General features: G+C 41.1%; 1 protein-coding gene across 1 annotated transcript in view; it reads right to left on the reverse strand.

Moving 5' to 3' along the window:
• Positions 1-18,199, reverse strand: part of dock1 (dedicator of cytokinesis 1) — a 271,810-nt gene that overhangs the window by 178,004 nt on the left and 75,607 nt on the right. The window contains exons 24-27 of the mRNA XM_057826650.1: positions 13,355-13,425; positions 11,829-11,935; positions 11,375-11,502; positions 6,340-6,435 (exon numbers count right to left, since the gene is read on the reverse strand). Coding sequence (XP_057682633.1) covers positions 6,340-6,435; positions 11,375-11,502; positions 11,829-11,935; positions 13,355-13,425 — 402 coding nt within the window. The remainder of the gene's footprint in view (positions 1-6,339; positions 6,436-11,374; positions 11,503-11,828; positions 11,936-13,354; positions 13,426-18,199) is intronic.

An 18,199-nucleotide genomic window follows, 5' to 3' on the forward strand; every position in this document is an offset into this window, starting at 1 on the left:
GCAGACCAGAGGGCAGTGTTCCCACCCTAATGTATAAAACTAAATGTAAACACTTTCAAAATAAACCATTACAATGGCACTTTAATTAAACGAATACTCGAAGCAACAAAATTTAATTTGAATATTTTTTTCTTAACGAATACTCGAGTAAATCGATTAATCGTTGCAGCACTAATCAAAAGCTCTATTTGTCTTGTTGTTTAAAAAGGAAAACATTATTCAGATGTTTGGGATGTAACTAAAGCAAAAAATAGCTGTGTTATAAAGTCAAAGTTATGTTTGAAATGTATGCTTTCACAAAAGCTCAATTTCTCTGTTTTTTTCATCAGAAATTGGAAAATTGCTCAAACTAAGCTATTTTCTAATGCTGATTTCTAAAGAATGGAAAAAGATATGAACTTTTTTTTTTACTGCTGAAAGAAGAGAGTCTTTCTTTTGGTGGGTTCCATGTTTATGTAGCAATAGAACAGAATTTTCTGTGGACCTTGCAAAATCAGTCAAAATCCTGTAAAACGGCTGGGAGCGAAGGGGGTTGCACAGGTGAAAATGGCTGGGAGTGAATGAGTTAATAGACCACTGACCAAACAAATGGGAGGTCCTATCATATTTTCTGTGAAATTTAACACTGTAAAAATCTGAAAAGTCTCATTTGTGAGGGGAAAAAAAAATCCTATTTTATTTCAAGGCCATACCGAGCTTACACAACAAACCACAAACTGTATGCATTGCATATAAATTCTTGCCTTTTATTGTACCAAGGGGAGGTCACAGGCAGACGCAGAAGTTTCATTAAGCAGGAAGGCTGCACAAGAGAGGGATGCTTTAATACAGCCTGCCTGCTTGAGAGCTGATTGCCTTTTAGGCAAAGAGGTGGGCCAGCTCCGTGTCGAGAGACACCGCATCAAAAGCGCCCGACGGTAAAGGTTACAACAACAACACGTCATCTGCCGAGGAACTGTTTAACAGCCGCCAGATTACGATGCAAAGCGTACGGAGTTGCCAACAAGCCGAGATGCGGATGATATTACAGATGCTGGTTTTTGTGTACAAGCGAGATGTGGGAATCATTAACATGGCCTGCTTGCCGTGCTATGAATGAGCGAGGAAATGAAACGGGCTCCAAAACAACAGCGTTATCTCAGGATGGGAAGGAAGCCGGTCGCAATAGGACAGAGAAGTTGAAGAACAATAACATGGCTCAAAAAGTATAGTATTTGTGATTTGTGACTAGTGTGGTTTCACATATTCACTGGTAGAGGGGTGTAGAGTAGCCAAAACCTCAAAATAATCTTACTCAAGTAAAAAAGTATTCAGTGAAAAGAACACTCAAGTAATGAGTAACACTGTGAGTAACTGCTTATGGTGTGATATTTTTTTAAACAATTGTATATGTACGAACTACTATTACAGTGTACTATAACCTATTATATGACCAAATTAGACCAAAAAAACGTACACAAAAATCATTGGATTACGACTAGAAAAAAAAAAGAAACGAAACTTTAAAGCGCATGAGTGTCCTCTAGTTGATTAAAAAAAACTTTCTACCATGTAATTAAAACAATGATATGTCAGTTTTTTTCATGGTCTATCGTTGCCAAATAAAAGCTGACAGAGAGCTTGAAATCTGTGCTTTTGAGTAATGGTGATTCTATGTCAACTAGTTTATTTTTTACAGTGCTTTAAAGACGCCATGTGACTGAACACGCCGGTGTGATCATAGGACTTCCAAATGCAAGATTGTATCATATGACTGTATTGCTACTACTGTAGAGGTGAGAATCTTGGGGCACCTTACGATTCGATTACAATTAAGATTCAGAGGTTACGATTCGATTATGAATCGATTATTGATGCACACACCCTCGTTATTAGCTGCTTTTAATGTTTCATCCATTAGTTATTATTATTATTATTGTCATCATCATCATCGGTATCATTGACAGTTACAAGGTAGCATTGTGATAAGATTAACCCGAAGAAAAGACAAGGGATGACGGGAGAAGCCTGGGCTTTTATTAAATCCCGTCCCTGTTAAACCAAAGGACGCAAATCTTTGCATGATAGAGTAGGCATTTCACATTGTGATACAAGTACTTTTTTTTTTTTTACACATTCATTATCTTCCCAACAGTCATTGACTAAAATCCAGACGTGAAAGTGTTGGCCGGACATGGCTGTTGGCTCGATGTAGGTCGCATTATTGAGAAAATCGTGTCCAAAGTACTTAGTGACCAGTTAAGCAGTTCCATGACACAAAAGTTTTTACAGATTTAATCAAAACTGGACAGCATTCGCTTATGTCAGCAGATGGAATAATGTCATCTCTGCTTTTTGCAGATGATGTGGTGCTGTTGGCTTCATCAAGCCGTGACGTCCAACTCTCATTGAGGCGGTTCACAGCCGAGTGTGAAGCGGTTGGGATGAAGATCAGCACCTCCAAATCCGAGACCATGGTCCTCAGCCGGAAAAGGGTGGCATGCCCTCTCCGGGTCGGGGAGGAGATCCTGCCCCAAGTGGAGGAGTTCAAGTATCTTGGGGTCTTGTTCACGTGTGAGGGTAGGAGGGAGCGGGAGATTGACAGGCGGATCGGTGCAGCGTCTGCAGTGATGCGGACTCTGCACCGGTCCGTTGTGGTGACGAAGGAGCTGAGCCAAAAGGCGAAGCTCTCGATTTACCGGTCGATCTACGTTCCTTCCCTCACCTATGGTCACGAGCTGTGGGTCGTGACCGAAAGAACAAGATCCCGGATACAAGCGGCCGAAATGAGTTTCCTCCGCAGGGTGTCCGGGCTCTCCCTTAGAGATAGGGTGAGAAGCTCGGTCATCCGGGAGGGGCTTGGTGTCAAGCCGCTACTCCTCGCGTTGAGAGGAGCCAGTTTAGGTGGCTCGGGCATCTGGTTCGAATGCCTCCTGGACGCCTCCCTGGAGAGGTGTTCCGGGCATGTCCCACCGGCGGGAGGCCCCGGGGTCGACCCAGGACACGCTGGAGAGACTATGTCGCTCAGCTGGCCTGGGAACGCCTTGGAATCCCGCCGGAGGAGCTGGCTGAAGTGGCTGGGGAGAGGGAAGTCTGGGCTTCCCTGCTGAAGCTGCTGCCCCCGCGACCCGACCCCGGAATAAGCGGAAGATAATGGATGGATGGATGGATGGATGGAATAATGTTCTGTCTTTGCGACAGAGCTGATTGTTAAGGCATGTTATGACTACCTTATCTGTAGTCTCTGAAATTCCCCCACTTTTTTGTTATGGGAACACTATGTGGTGTCTGTGTGTCTGGCAGAACGCCCTAATTTGACCCTTGTGCAGTTGTTTTTTCCATGCTGGAGGTCAGTCTCGATAGCAACTTAGAATAAGCTCCTTATATGTTCTTTTAAAGAGGCTGCTAGGCTGCTAGTTACAATAATAGTACAGAAATTCTCTCAGACTTAAATAAACTACTACTTCAGTATCAAGTTAACAGTTCAAAACAGTAAATAAAATACTCAAATCCCCATTCTGTATCAACAGCTCTAAACTACATTCAATTAATTTAATGTTGCGAATCAACCGTTAAAGTTCTTAAGATTGTTCCCGTTGTTCCCGTTATTCCATAATTTCCCTTCTGTCTACTTTCGAAATGTGAAAGTTTTAAAACTGTTTGATCATTTTAAGATAGATTCAAGTCAAGATTTTGCCAATTTAGTTGTATTTTAGATAAAAAGTTAATTAGGTTCGCGACAACAAAGCCTTCCTGAGAAGTCTACTGCTTTAAGGTGGCGGCTGCTTACTAACACCAGCGAGTCTGTCATTTCGCATCTAGTTCTCTGTACATGTGCTAACGCCGCCGAGTCTGTCATTTTACATCTAGTTCTATATACCTGTGATATCTACCGTAGCATTATGTTGGCGAAGTTTGTAGCAATTGGGCGTTGTTTGTAGCGGCTGTTGGCGGTTTTTTTTATCTAGCAGCATGAGTTGTGGTGGATGTTTACTCTCGGTCCGTTCCTCATTGCCTCCCGAAGAACGCGCTAACTGTGTTTTAGTTCCGCTTTACTTTAAACAATCAGAATATGGATGTTTGTGAATCATTCTCGAATCTTCAGCAGTCGAAACACGAGGAAATTTCACACACCTTTAATTGTTACATCTGATTGATATTTTGGAGTCACGTGATTATTGTTGCGACATCTCATTGGTGAAAGTGGTAGAGCCAAAAAAGTCAAATCGAATAAGCATAATAAAGAGGAAAAATGTAATGACTAATGTAGCCCAAAGTAGCAGGGTAAGAGTAGTGTTTCTTCTTCACAAACTACTCTCAGAAGTACAATTTTCTCAAAAACTCAAGCAAATGTAACACTTCACTTCACTAATGGATTAGACCAAGTGTCGGGAGCCTATGTCTCGCGTGGCTCTTTTCTTGAGCGCATATGGCTCTCTGCCAACCCGTCATCTTAAATGTGGAACACGCCGGCTCACTTAACATGGACCAGGTATGATGGGCTGATGGCGCATTCACACATTAATCTTGGACACTTCAAATGTACTTCGCAATAATATGCTTCAAGTCAGGAGCGCGGAGATGGGTGAGATGGCCTTCGGTGTTTAATCCCCACTCTGCCAGCGGCGGTGTCGGCCCCTTCCAACTCGATTTCCTGAGCGAACTGGCTTGTCTCGGCCACTGTTACTGAAACATCTCCCCAGTCGACCCCGATTGTGATTTCCTATTCCAGGAAATATACGGCGCCACACCATGTTTCTATGTGTTATTTTCCTTTTGGTGTGTAATGTGTAATGCATTCAAATTGAAGGGAATAGTTAACTTTCTCGCACACACCATATCACTGCTTGCGATACTCTAACACACGTAATATAATCAATCAGGGAATAGTATCATTTCTAATATTTACTATAGGACTGTTTGTATTACTCTAACACACCTAATGTAAAATAAATAGCACTTACACCATAGTTTAATGAAAAGAAGCAGAATAGAGGGCATAAAAGATACACAACGCCATCTTATCACAGAAGCCCAACGCGTCATGAACAAGACTGAGGCACCAACTCTTGCAATCAGTTCTCCTGTGTACTCCAGGACAAAGAGCAGGGTGCTCTGTCCTAAAACAAGTAGCAGCGGTGGACACCCTCGCCCAACCAGGATAACAAGATGATAGCGCGGGCGCCTTGGACGTCAAGACCTGCATCGCTCGCCGTGGCAACCACGTCCCAGCCACGAAGGATGATGCACGAACCTAACCGCCCAAACCTGCCACAGAGGGATGATCCCAAGACAACACCCAGCCACACTTTCGGCCCGGCCCACTCCACCGCAGCTTTCAAAAATAACTGAACAACGGTTGCTGCTCGGGAACATTTCTATGTAGCCTTGCTTTGCCGACCCCTGATCCAACAGGGTCCCTCCGTCGTCTGTTTTTGCCTTGTTTTTTGACCATTGTCGACGAATAAATTGTCAAACTGTTTTCGGTGAGCCTTCATCAAAACTTTTGGAACATGGAGTCACTACAAAGGGTTAACACCGGGGTGAACGCGCGGAATCTTGGCCCCCACCGGTTGGCTTGCGGGAGCAGTGCCAGCGGAACAGCATTTTGTTCGGCTGGCGCTGTTTCCATGGCTTGGCTGGGGGGGGGGGCGAATTCCTTCACAATGCGTTCACGAAAGAAACAGTGCTTACAAAACGGACTCTGACAAGCTGGCAAAAGAACATAGAATATACAGTGTGTGTTTATATACATACATACACATAGACACACACTGTATGGCTCTTGTGGAAACACATTTTAAAATATGTTGGGTTTTGGCTCTCTCTGTCTAAAAGGTTCCCGACCCCTGGCCTAGGCCAAGTCAATCGTGAAAATGTGTTATTTAACGTTGACAATCCGCCAGTGTAAAAAGTCAGACGTTTCTAATGAATACAGACAGGACATCAGCAAGGATCATCCAAAGAAGGAACAAATTAAATGTACTTTTATTTTGAAGCATGGATTAAAGTCATGCAAATTGAGTAAAGTATTTATACAACTCACGCATCGCTGCCAAGCATCGCCAATCGTCTAATGAATCGGAGATCAGACATACACACGCAAATAAGGCTCCAAAAAAATAGTTCAGACAACCAAATGCAAGGGGATCAGTGCTCAGACAACTGTCTGCCTTATAGATCAAAACCACTTGGACTGAGCTTGTATGAAAGTGTAAGGATAAGCAAGCCTAATAAAGCTTAGGAAAGTGGAAATGCGCGAGTGTGTGAAAGTGACTGTGAAAGTGTGCGTTAAAGAGTGTGTGAAAGTGTGAAACTGTTTGTGTGTTTGGGTGAGTGAGTTTTTATACATGGACTTACAATGTGAGGAGAGTCTCGGCCCATGGAAATGACGGTCCTGTTGACAGTCCGAAGCAGCTTCTCCATGATGATCTGCACGTGCCACTGGGTGGGACCCTACAGAGACATTTACATATATATTTCACTCATTTGCTGCCATTGAATGACGTCTAATCTAGGGCTGCAGCTATCGAATATTTTAGTAATCGAGTAATCAACTGAAAATTCTATCGATTAATCAAGTAATCGGATAAAACATTTTTTTTTTAGGTAAAGAGCAATTATAAATATACATGAGATTGGCTGGCAACCAGTTCAGGGTGTCCCCTGCCTACTGCCCATAGGTGGCTGGGATAGGCTCCAGCACCTCCGCGACCCTTGTGAGGAAAAAGCGGCATGGAAAATGAATGAATGAGAAAAATTTTATTTTCGATGTACAGTTGTGGTCAAAAATTTACATACACTTGTGAAGAACATAATGTCATGGCTCTCTTGTGTTTCCAGTTATTTCTACAACTCTGATTTTTCTCTGATAGGGTGATTGGAAGAGATACTTCTTTGTCACAAAAAACATTCATGAAGTTTGGTTCTTTTATGACTTTATTATGGGTGAACAGAAAAAAGTGATCAAATCTGCTGGGTCAAAAATATACATACAGCAGCGCTAATATTTGGTAACATGTCCCTTGGCCATTTTCACTTTAATTAGGTGCTTTTAGTAGCCATCCACAAGCTTCTGGTTGAATCTTTGACCACTCCTCTTGACAGAATTGGTGCAGTTCAGTTACATTTGATGGCTTTCTGACATGGACTTGTTTCTTCAGCATTGTCCACAAGTTCCCAATGGGACTTTGGGAAGGCCATTCGAAAACCTTAGTTCTAGTCTGATTTAGCCTTTCCATTACCACTTTTGATGTGTGTTTGGGGTCATCGTCCTTTTGGAACACCCAACTGCGCCCAAGACCCAATCTTCGGGCTGCTGATGTTAGGTTATCTTGAAGAATTTGAAGGTAATCCTCCTTCTTCATTATCCCATTTACTCTCTGTAAAGCACCAGTTCCATTGGCAGCAAAACAGCCCCACAGCATAATACTACCACCACCGTGCTTGACGGTAGGCATTGTGTACTTGGGGTTAAAGGCCTCACCTTTTCTCCTCCAAACATATTGCTGGGCATTGTGGCCAAACAGCTCGATTTTTGTTTTGTCTGACCACAGAACTTTCCTCCAGAAGGTCTTATCTTTGTCCATGTGATCAGCAGCAAACTTCAGTCGAGCCTTAAGGTGCCACTTTTGGAGCAAGGACTTCCTTCTTGCACGGCAGCCTCTCAGTCCATGGAGATGCAAAATACGCTTGACTGTGGACACTGACATCTGTGTTCCAGCAGCTTCTAATTCTTGGCAGATCCGCTTTTTGGTGATTCTCGGTTTGATTCTTCACCCTCCTGACCAATTTTCTCTCAGCAGCAGGTGATAGCTTGCGTTTTCTTCCTGATCGTGGCAGTGACAAAACAGTGCCATGCATGTTATACTTACAAACAATTGTTTGCAATGTTGCTCTTGGGACCTGCAGCTGCTTTGAAATGGCTCCAAGTGACTTTCCTGACTTGTTCAAGTCAATGATTGTTCAAGTCAATAATCACTCACAAGAAATTGCTAATTCGTGTTGCTGTATGCATATTTTTGACCCAGCAGATTTGATCACTTTTTCTGTGAACCCATAATAAAGTCATAAAAGAACCAAACTTCATGAATGTTTTTTGTGACAAAGAAGTATCTGGTCCAATCACTCTATCGGAGAAAAATCAGAGTTGTAAAAATAACTGGAAACTCAAGAGAGCCATGACATTATGTTCTTCACAAGTGTATGTAAACTTTTGACCACAACTGTACATTGTTGAAAACAGCCAACAATTGCATCTCAGATGTGACTAGAAAAAAATATTCACTGCTTTCACTCAAAAAACTTCTAGATCTTATAAAAAAAAAACATTTTTTACCTAAATATGTAATTACGCTTGATAACACACATCACTTGAAAGCTACGTGTTTTTCCCACGTGTTTCAATTGAATTTCCATTTGTGTCAAGCTATTTTTAAGTTCTAGTTAAGTTTTAAGTTAGTCTAAACTGTAAGTACTGATAGGATTTTTTTGCAGTGCTCAAAATAAATGTATGATACCTGCTGTATTGGAGCACATTAGGGACCAGTGCTACTTGGTGTTTTATTCAGCAATGGCTACTGAGCTAAAACTGACAGTTAGCTTTATTATGTTTTAATTTTACACCCTTATCACTCTACAGCGCTGTTTTTTTACGGATTAAATAAAGCCTGTATGTAAGACACGTTAGCCACGCATCGACAGTGGTCATAATCAATAGAAACCTAGCCCACCGAAGGGCTAACATTACATGAGCGAGTGACTATTAGCGTTACTGCTTAAAGATGGCGGCTGTTTACTAACGCTGCCCAGACGCGGCCGAGTCTGTCGTTTCGCATCTAGTACTAAATGCATGCGATATCTATGAGACGCATCGGACACTAGCTGCTACCACACTAGCATCATGCGGGCGTAGTTTTTAGCAACGTCGGTGTAGTTTGTAGCGGCTGTCGGCTGCAGTAAATTATTATTATTTTTTTTGTAATTGCTTCTTCCTCTACGCACATGACGTCAGCGCGTTGTCCCGCATTAAAAGTAGTCCGGGCAAAACATGATGCTTAGATCTGGCAAAATTAAACGATTCCTCGAGGTGAATAAAATTACTCGGATCAGCTTTTAAACTCGAGTTACTCGAGTATTCGTTTCAGCTCTAGTTTAATCCAATAGCGTACCGCACGCATGCTATTTTTAGACCGTGACGTTGCATCGTAAAGCGGAAGTAAAGCCGAAGTGGGACATTATAGACCCGCCCTCGCATAGAAACCATGTTAATTCTGCTACTTTTCTCCGGTAGTCTTTCAAAAATGAACAAGCCAATCACACATTTCTTTTTTGGAACTTGTAGAAACGACTCTACACATTACGACATACGAAGGATGTTTTCTTCAGACGTTTCCCGAAACCAAAACTCGGAGGAAAAAATGTGAAGAATGAATCAACCCGCGCGGATGTTTTCACGCCAGCTTGGTGAAGCCTGGATGAAGCCATTCACAATTCATATGCAGTAAACATTTTGTTGGGTTGGCATGGTCTTTCAGAGGACAAAGAGGTAAGCCATTTTGATATTTTTAACTTATTTTTTAGTGTGACATTGTGCCGCGCTGCTTCTGTCTGACAACGAATGACCTAAAAAGAATTAAAATGCTATCTGACTGCCACTGTTACCTTTTCTGTTGTAAAAAAAAAAACTTTAGTAAGGGGGAAGTGTAAATACATTAGAGAATTAAGATTTGTTTAAAAGTGTTAGCTGGCTGTCACTGAGTAGCATTTGTGATCGCTACACAAAATATAAATTACCCCCTAGAACGGTCAGAGACGTAGGACAACCAGAGGATATAAGATATAAGAAAGACGGGGCAGCACTACTGTCTATATGGATTGGGTGTCGAGCAGCGTTAATGCAGCCTTAGAGTTAACTGAGACACTATTATGGTGGAAGATTTTGGTAGCAACTTGTTGGTTCATTTTTTTTTTTGTTGGGTTTTTTTAAGACATTGACACCTTTTCAAAACGATATCTTGATTTTTGGCAGGAGCATATCGATAACCTTTTGGTATACAAAGTATCACGATTTATCACCATTTCGATATTTTTTCACACCCCTAAGCACGACTATAAACCCGACTATGACCCATAAATGCCCCAAAAGGAAGAGGAATTGACCCAAAATCAACAGGAAATGAAGTGAAATGCCGGAAAATTAACTCATTGCCTGGCATTGGCTGCCACAGTCAGCTATGGACGTCCAATCCGTTTGACGTGGGAATGAACATTCGTTCATTCGCTGCCATCCCTCCCACTTCAAATGGATTGGATGTGTACTATTGATAAACTCATTCCAATTCACAGCAGAAGGATAAAAAGACCTTTATTTTCTGTTTATTAGTTGTTTTATAGAATATCCTAGAATGATTTCCTAACCTACAGTAGGGCAAATAAGTATTTAGTCAACCACTAATTGTTCTCCCACTTGAAAATATTAAGAGAATTGTCAACATGGGTAAACCTTAACCATGAGAGACAGAATGTGGGGGGAAAAAACCCAGAAAATTAGATTGTTTGATTTCTTAAAGAATTTATTTGCAAATCATGGTGGAAAATAAGTATTTGGTCAATACCAAAAGTTCATCTCAATACTTTTTTATGTACCCTTTGTTGGCAATAACGGAGGCCAAACGTTTTCTGTAACTCTTCACATGCTTTTTAAATACTGTTGCAGGTATTTTGGCCCATTCCTCCATGCAGATCTCCTCTAGAGCAGTGATGTTTTGGGGCTGTCATTGGGCAACACGGACTTTCAACTCCCTCCACAGATTTTCTACGGGGTTGAGATCTGGAGACTGGCTAGGCCACTCCAGGACCTTGAAATGCTTCTTACGAAGCCACTCCTTTGTTGCCCTCTTTGTCTTTGCCATAGTGGAGTTTGGAGTGTGACTGACTGAAGTTGTGGACAGGTGTCTTTTATACCGATAATGAGTTAAAACAGGTGCCATTAATACAGGTAACGAGTTGAGCTTCGTTAGACCTCTTTGACAGCCAGAAATCTTGCTTGTTTGTAGGTGACCAAATACTTATTTTCCACCCTAATTTGGAAATAAAATCAAACAATGTGATTTTCTGTTCCCCCCCATTCTGTCTCTCATGGTTGAGGTTTATCCATGTTGACAATTACAGGCCTCTCTAATCTTTTCAAGTAGGAGAACTTGCACAATTGGTGGATGACTAAATACTTATTTGCCCCACTGCATGTATCGATAATTGTTCTATCGCCATATCGTGAGCTACCCAGAGGCCCCCTACACAGACTATTTGGTTTTACAGCTTCTGCCAACATTCAGTAAACAGTTTGTATTGCTCGCTCGCCCAGTGGGAGCACGTTCTGAAGAGCGTTCCTCACCACGTCCTTCCTGTAGAGCACCTCCAAGATGTCGCTGAGCAGCTGGCAGCAGGCCTTGGGCTCCTCTCGCCTCTCCAGGTGGAACTTCAGCTGCTCCGTCATCAGTGGTAAGAGAATCTCGCGGCAATCTGCAGGGAATGCAAAACAGTCGCGAATGACGGCGCGGCATATGCCGGTACAGACGGGCGCCGCTCTCGAATGGATTCTTTCGCTGAGCTTGGGAATTAAATGCAAACAATACATTTGACAAGACAAATTGGACAGATCGGAAACATGACAACAGGTGTTAAACTGACAAAAACAGAAAATTGGAACATAGACTACCGCTGCTAAGGTAAGGATTCAATTAATTAGAAAACAGACACCTCGCGGCCTTTTAGCCAACTAACACAAAGAGGGGTGCAGTGACCGATTCCATTACCGCCCCTCGAGTGCGTACGTGCTCTTTTCGTACCGTGATGGGTAAAAAGATCACTGTGGACGATGTCAATCAGACAGTCCAGCTTCTGCTTCACCAGGCGACCCGGAGGAACCTTTAGGATGAACTCCGTGAATAGTTTGCTGTGTAAAATGAAAGGAAAAGAAAGGTTGTTGAACAGTCAAAGGATTTTAATCACTAAAATATCTATGGTGGCGAAAACACACAAGGCTGAAAAACAGTTTTTTGCTCTTGCATCCCTCTTTAAAATAAATTGCTTGATTTTAAGCCAAAAGAACTGTTGTTTGATAGAACAATATGTCTTAATGCTGCCATAGCACTTTCATGACGCATTATTCCCCCGGACTATTTTTAATTTCTCTATTTTACCCTGGAGACCCCCGTTTACTGTGCAACCGCTATTGTTTCATCCCAGCCATAAAAAGAAGTAATCATATTATTCAAAATGTCTATCATTTTTTGCTGAGAATATTTGATGTCTAAAATTTAGTTAAAAAAAAAAAAAAAAAAAAAAAAAGACTAAAAAATTATTCACTCGCATATTTTAAACTTTTAAACAAATTACGTCACAATGAAAAAAATAGTGTTTGTAAATAGGTCACGGATAGCTACCTCATAACTATCGTGTAATTGTATTTTTTTGTTGTTGTCGCATTTTCCCCAAGGAAGATTGAAGAAAAAAAAAAAAAAAAAAACTCGTTTAAATGGGTAAATATTGGAAAAGGAAAATCTCGACCACTCCTCGTTGTCTGTGACTGCATCGCAACACTTGCTATATCACCGCGTTTCACCCATAAAATCCCCAGAAAGTCCGGCTGTGGCCATTCACAGCTGTGTCTTGACACTCGGTGTTACATGCTACACGGAGTTTTTAGCTCAAAACAAGGTAAGTACGCGACAATATCTCATTAAAATCATGGTGTTTTTAATCATGCTCTCTCTCATGCACGCACCTCGAGTTAACGGAAAGGCACAAAAAAACATACATTGCAGTCGAACGCTAGCGCGAGAATTATGGACAAGCAACCATTCAAACGCAACCATCCCAAATTACCCGCCTTCCTCGTTTTGTCAACGATACCCATTATTTTTTGTGTTTAAACAATATTTTCTCCATGATCAGAGGTCTACGAAATACGCATTTTGCATGCTTATCTATTTTCAGCAAACGTGTTTTAGATGTCATTTATGCTTGGCATCAAGTTAAATGCAAGTGCAACAAACATTTTGACCGATTGTCTTGATATATTTGGAGAGCAGGTGGTCCGACTCCAAATTCTGTGTTTTATTTGCAGAGCTCTGGCTGCTGATTGACTGGAGTATTTATTTCCCAAGGCTGTGACTCCAGTGACCGCAGAGCAAATATTTGCAGGATTTAACAAAGCTTTATTGGCTCAAGATGTGCTGTCGGCACATTGGAGTGGAAGGACACCAAACGGTGCGGCGAGCCGGAACGCGCTACGGCCGACTAAATCGATGGTCTACTTTCCCCACCAAATGGAGGTTGACTTTTGTCCGGCCGAACGGATGTTATTTCTTACCTCAGTTCCTTTGGATCAAACACCAGCTTGACGTCGTTGACAATGGTGGGGATGTATTTCAGTGCGGCGCCCTGGACACAAACGACCAAAATGTGAATTTTGTGTCATTTTCAACAGAGTGTGATCATAGTTCAAGATGCATTCAGTACTTTCTAACTCATTCAATGATCATTTTCATTGCCAATGACGGCAATAGACGGCCAATCCATTTGGACTGGAAATGACAGAATTCATAGTTTAATCGCAAAATTAGTCGACAGGTAACTCTTTCGCTGCCAATGAGATTGGCACCAATTTGGACTGGCAATGTTAGAATCTTTAGATAAACTGCAAAATCAGTCAACAGATTAATCCTTTACCTTCAAGGATTAATTGCCAATGTAGTCGACAGATTAATCTGTCAATTTATCCAATTACTCTCAAAATTAGTCGACGGATTAATCTTTCATTAACACTTTCGCTGCTAATGAAATGGGCACTCAATCCACTTGGGCTGGCAATGTTAGAATTCATAGATTAATTGCAAAATTCAGATTAATCGCAAAATCAGTCGACAAATTATTCAATCATTAACTCTTTATCTCAATTTGGACTGGCAATGTTAGAAAAATTATCTCTCAAAATCACAGATTAGTCATAAAATTGTTCAACAGATTAATTTTTAATTAAATTAATTAATTTGTCACTGCCATTGACTGTGATAGACGCCCAATCCATTTACACCAACAATATTAGAATTCATACATTAATCTGCTGACTAATTTTGCATTTAATATTTTAACTTCGTACATTAATTGCAAAGTTAGTCAACTGCCAACGAGAAAGTCACCCAATCTACTTTGGCTGGAAATGTTAGAAGTCATAGATCTAGTCATATACAATAAGGAGCAGAGGTATTTGCACCCCTTGTGATTTTGGAAGTTCACCCACTTAGATAATTGGTAGAGGTCTGAAATTTCAATCATAGATGCATTTCCACTTATAGAGATATCATCTAAAAAAATCTTTTTATGGCTTTTCAAGAATTTATTTGTAATTTACTGGGGTTCATAAGTATTTGTATTAGTGCTGGGCGGTATACCGCGGTATACCGAAAAATTTCCATTACCAAAAATTTTCAAGATGACCGACGTAATTTTCGGTAATTTATTAAAACACGAAAATATAGTCTTTTCATCCTGCTTAGACTCTGTGTTGTTCGGTTATGTTCATTCCCCTTTAAGAAAGCATTTAGCGTGCTTACGTATGAAGTCACTCGCTTATCAGGAAATCAAACAGAAACCCGGTAGGCTAACGCAAGCGGCTAACGCTACAAGCAAACGTGATGGAGTCGGGCTTAAGGGAGCATCGCCAAAACTTTAACCCGACATTAAGTAGACTCTTGGCGGCCTCCAGACGGGCTTTCACCCGCTGTCATCCCTGGTTCTCAGGATTTCAGGAGAGGGTTCTTTCAGTGCTTTCTACTGGTAGCCAGGCCGCAGGCTAACGCTAGCGGCTAACGCTACAAATGAATGTGATGGAGTCAGATAGCGGCTCTAACCTTGTCGAAACTGCGTAACTTAACGAGGGGATTGGGGACCCACTGCATATAGCAATCAGTTTGTCGCGTTTGTTTTTTTATCTGTGTGTGTGTGTGATTTCTCTGATAGCTTTTATGATGGTAAAGCATTCAGCATAAAGTATAAGCCAACAGTACAGCCTATGACAGAGGTCACGGAACCGCGAACCTCGGTCCGGTTCCGGACCCCCAAGCCGTCTGGACCGGATCTCAAGCTGTCCGGACTAATACACGTTGCAACAACAAAAATCTTTTTTTTCTGCGGGTTTGCAGAGTGGAGGTGTGCAACAAACAAAAACTTTAGCGGTGACGCACGTGAGCCAGCCAATGGGAGTGAAGTATTTGAAAGTTATTTTTAGAACAGCATGTCTCACACTCGCTTTCCAGACCGCTATGCCTCATGTGTTCAGAGATGGTAGCTCTTGCAAAAAGCAGCAATTTGAAAAGGCACTATGAGACGAAGCACGCAGCTTTTTTGCAAAGTTTCCCTATGAACTCTGCCATCCGTTCTCAAAAAATAGCAGAATTAAAGGCTCAATATGATCGCACCTCAAGGCTCATGGTTCATTTATTCACTGCACAGCAACGCGCAAATGAATGCTCCCTCAGAATAGCGTGGATATTGGGTCAAAACAAAAAGTCTTGCAGTGACGCACCGATTGTCAAAGATTGTATGAGTGCAGTTGCTGAAACTTTGCTTGATGGAAAGCAAAAAGAAGAGGTCTGTCAAAAAGTAAAGCATCCAGCGTGACACAATTTTTTTAAAAAGTCGAAAATGCTCTTATGTTGCTATTTAATGTTTCAATTAAAGCACTTTTTTAGTTTTATGCACCTTTTATATTGTACAGTATTTACATTTTTGAATGTTGTAATTATCAGCATGGCCACGCAAAGATACGTTAGTATTTTTTGGAAAAAAAAAAGGAAGCATTAAAAATATTTCCGGACCCGAGATTGTTGTAATTTTTTAATTTCGGACCCAGAGGAATTTTAATTCATGACCCCTGGCCTATGATATGACCGTTTGATGGCCACAGCTCTTTTTCTGTATGTACTGGCTTTATTCCGTGTCATTACTGCCATCATAAACTCTTAAATGTTTCATTGGCATAAGAGCAATATAGATTAAAAGAGGTTGTGTCTGTTTGGGGGGGTGCATGTATTTAAAAAATGCTCTGGAAAAAAACCCTGAAACCTTGAGGTAAACACTTGTCTTGAGTAATTATGTCACAGCAGCCATGAACAATAAGTTGTCTGTTTGAAGTGTACTGTTCAAGCTGTATGTCACTTGTGTCACAATGACATGTTTGCACTGACGTCGTATTGATTTTTATAATGTTGTACATTGTTCAAGTCATACAAGCTGTTATGAATGTTCATAGTTGATTTCCTATTGTTTACAAGATGTTTTTATATGCTCAATGTTTAGACTGCATGTACAATTGTTAAATTGAAAGCTGGTAAATAAATAAACGAGAAACGGTTAATTTGTATTCCATGCATTGATTCAGATTTTCAAATGATATAACTGTCCGCTTGGGCGAATTTATCGTCATTTATCGTTATCGAGGTAAATCTGCTCGATTTACCGTGATACGTACTTAAGGCCATATCGTCCAGCCCTAATTTGTACCCCTGAGAAAATCAGTGCTAATATTTAGTGCAGAAGCCTTTGTTTGCAATTACAGAGGTCAGGCGCTTTCTGTAGTTCTTCACCAGGTTTTTACATACGGAAACAGGGATTTTGGCCCATTCCTCCACACAAATCTTCCCTAGATCTGTCAGGCTTCGGGGCTGTTGTTGGGAAACACCTAGTTTCAGCTCCATCCTAAGATTTTCTATTGGATTGAGGTCTGGAGACTGGATAGGCCACTCCAGAACCTTGATATGCTTTTCACATAATCATTCCTTGGTTAGCTTGGCTGTGTGATTCAAATCATTGTCATGTTGGAAGATCCAGCCACGAGTCATCTTCAAGTCTCTGACTGAGGGAAGGAGGTTGTGGCTCAAAATCTGACGATACATTTCACCATTCATCCTCTGCTTTAAACAGAACAGTCGTCCTGTTCTCTTTGCCGAAAATAACGAGGTTTCCACCCCCGTACTTCACAGTAAAGGATGATGTTCTTGGGATTGTACTCATCATTCTTTTTCCTCCACACACGACGAAAGGGTTCTACCTTAGTCTCAGCTGACCATATGACTTCTCCCATGACCCCGCTGCATCATTCAGATGGTCCCTAGCAAACTTCAGACGGACCTTTACATGTACTAGCTCCAACAAGGGAACATTCTGAGCAATGCATGATTTTAAACCTTTGCACTTTAGTGTTCAACTGGCAGTAGCCTTTAAAAACCTTGCATCCAGCTCTCTTCTGGTCATTGACCAGCTCATGCCGTGTAGTTCTAGGCTGAGCCCTCACTTTTCTCATCATGAGTGATGCCCCACAAGGAGAGATTTTACATGGAACTCCAGTCCGAGTGAGATTATCAGTCATGTTTAGCCTTTCCCATTTTCAAATATTTGCTCCAACGGTTGATTTATTCTCACCAAGCTTCTTATCAATTGTCCCATAACCTTTTCCAGCTTTGTGGAGCTCAACATTTTTTTCTCTAGTGTCTTTTGAAAGCTCTCTGGTCTTGCCCATGGTAGCAGTTAGATTATGACTGACTGCGCGGTGCACAAGTAACAATTATGGGCTCAAACGGGTGGTGGGTGGGCGGTTGCTCATGGGGTTTTAAAGGTTAGGGTCAGACAACTCTTTGAGTGTCATAATTATTGCTGATTCTCAGAGGTACAAATACTTAGTGAAAAAGCATACAATGTGAGTTCCAGATTTTTTTTAGACTATGTCTCTATAAGTGGAAATGCATCTATAATTGAAATTTCAGACCTCTACCTATTTTCTACATGGGTCAACCAGCAAAATCACAAGGGTTGCAAATACTTCTGCTCATCACTGTAGTCATAATGCAAAATTTGAGTAATCTCAAAATTAGTTGAAACTCATTAAATTATTCAACAGATCAAAATTCATTGACTCTTTTACTGCAAATGACCATGTTTCACTGCCGGTGCCGGTGATAATACATCTAATTAGGGCTGCAGCTATCGAATATTTTAGTAATTGAGTAATCGACTGAAATTCCTTTCGATTAATCGGATAAAACATTTTTTAGGTAAAGTGCAATTATAAATATACATGAGAAAAAAAGACATTTCATCTAATATTAAACCATTTTCTGTCAATCAATGTCTTTATTTTCGATGTACATTGTTGAAAACA

The sequence above is a fragment of the Corythoichthys intestinalis genome, chromosome 21, assembly GCF_030265065.1.
Source record: "Corythoichthys intestinalis isolate RoL2023-P3 chromosome 21, ASM3026506v1, whole genome shotgun sequence".
In the NCBI taxonomy this organism is placed as follows: Eukaryota; Metazoa; Chordata; class Actinopteri; order Syngnathiformes; family Syngnathidae; genus Corythoichthys; species Corythoichthys intestinalis.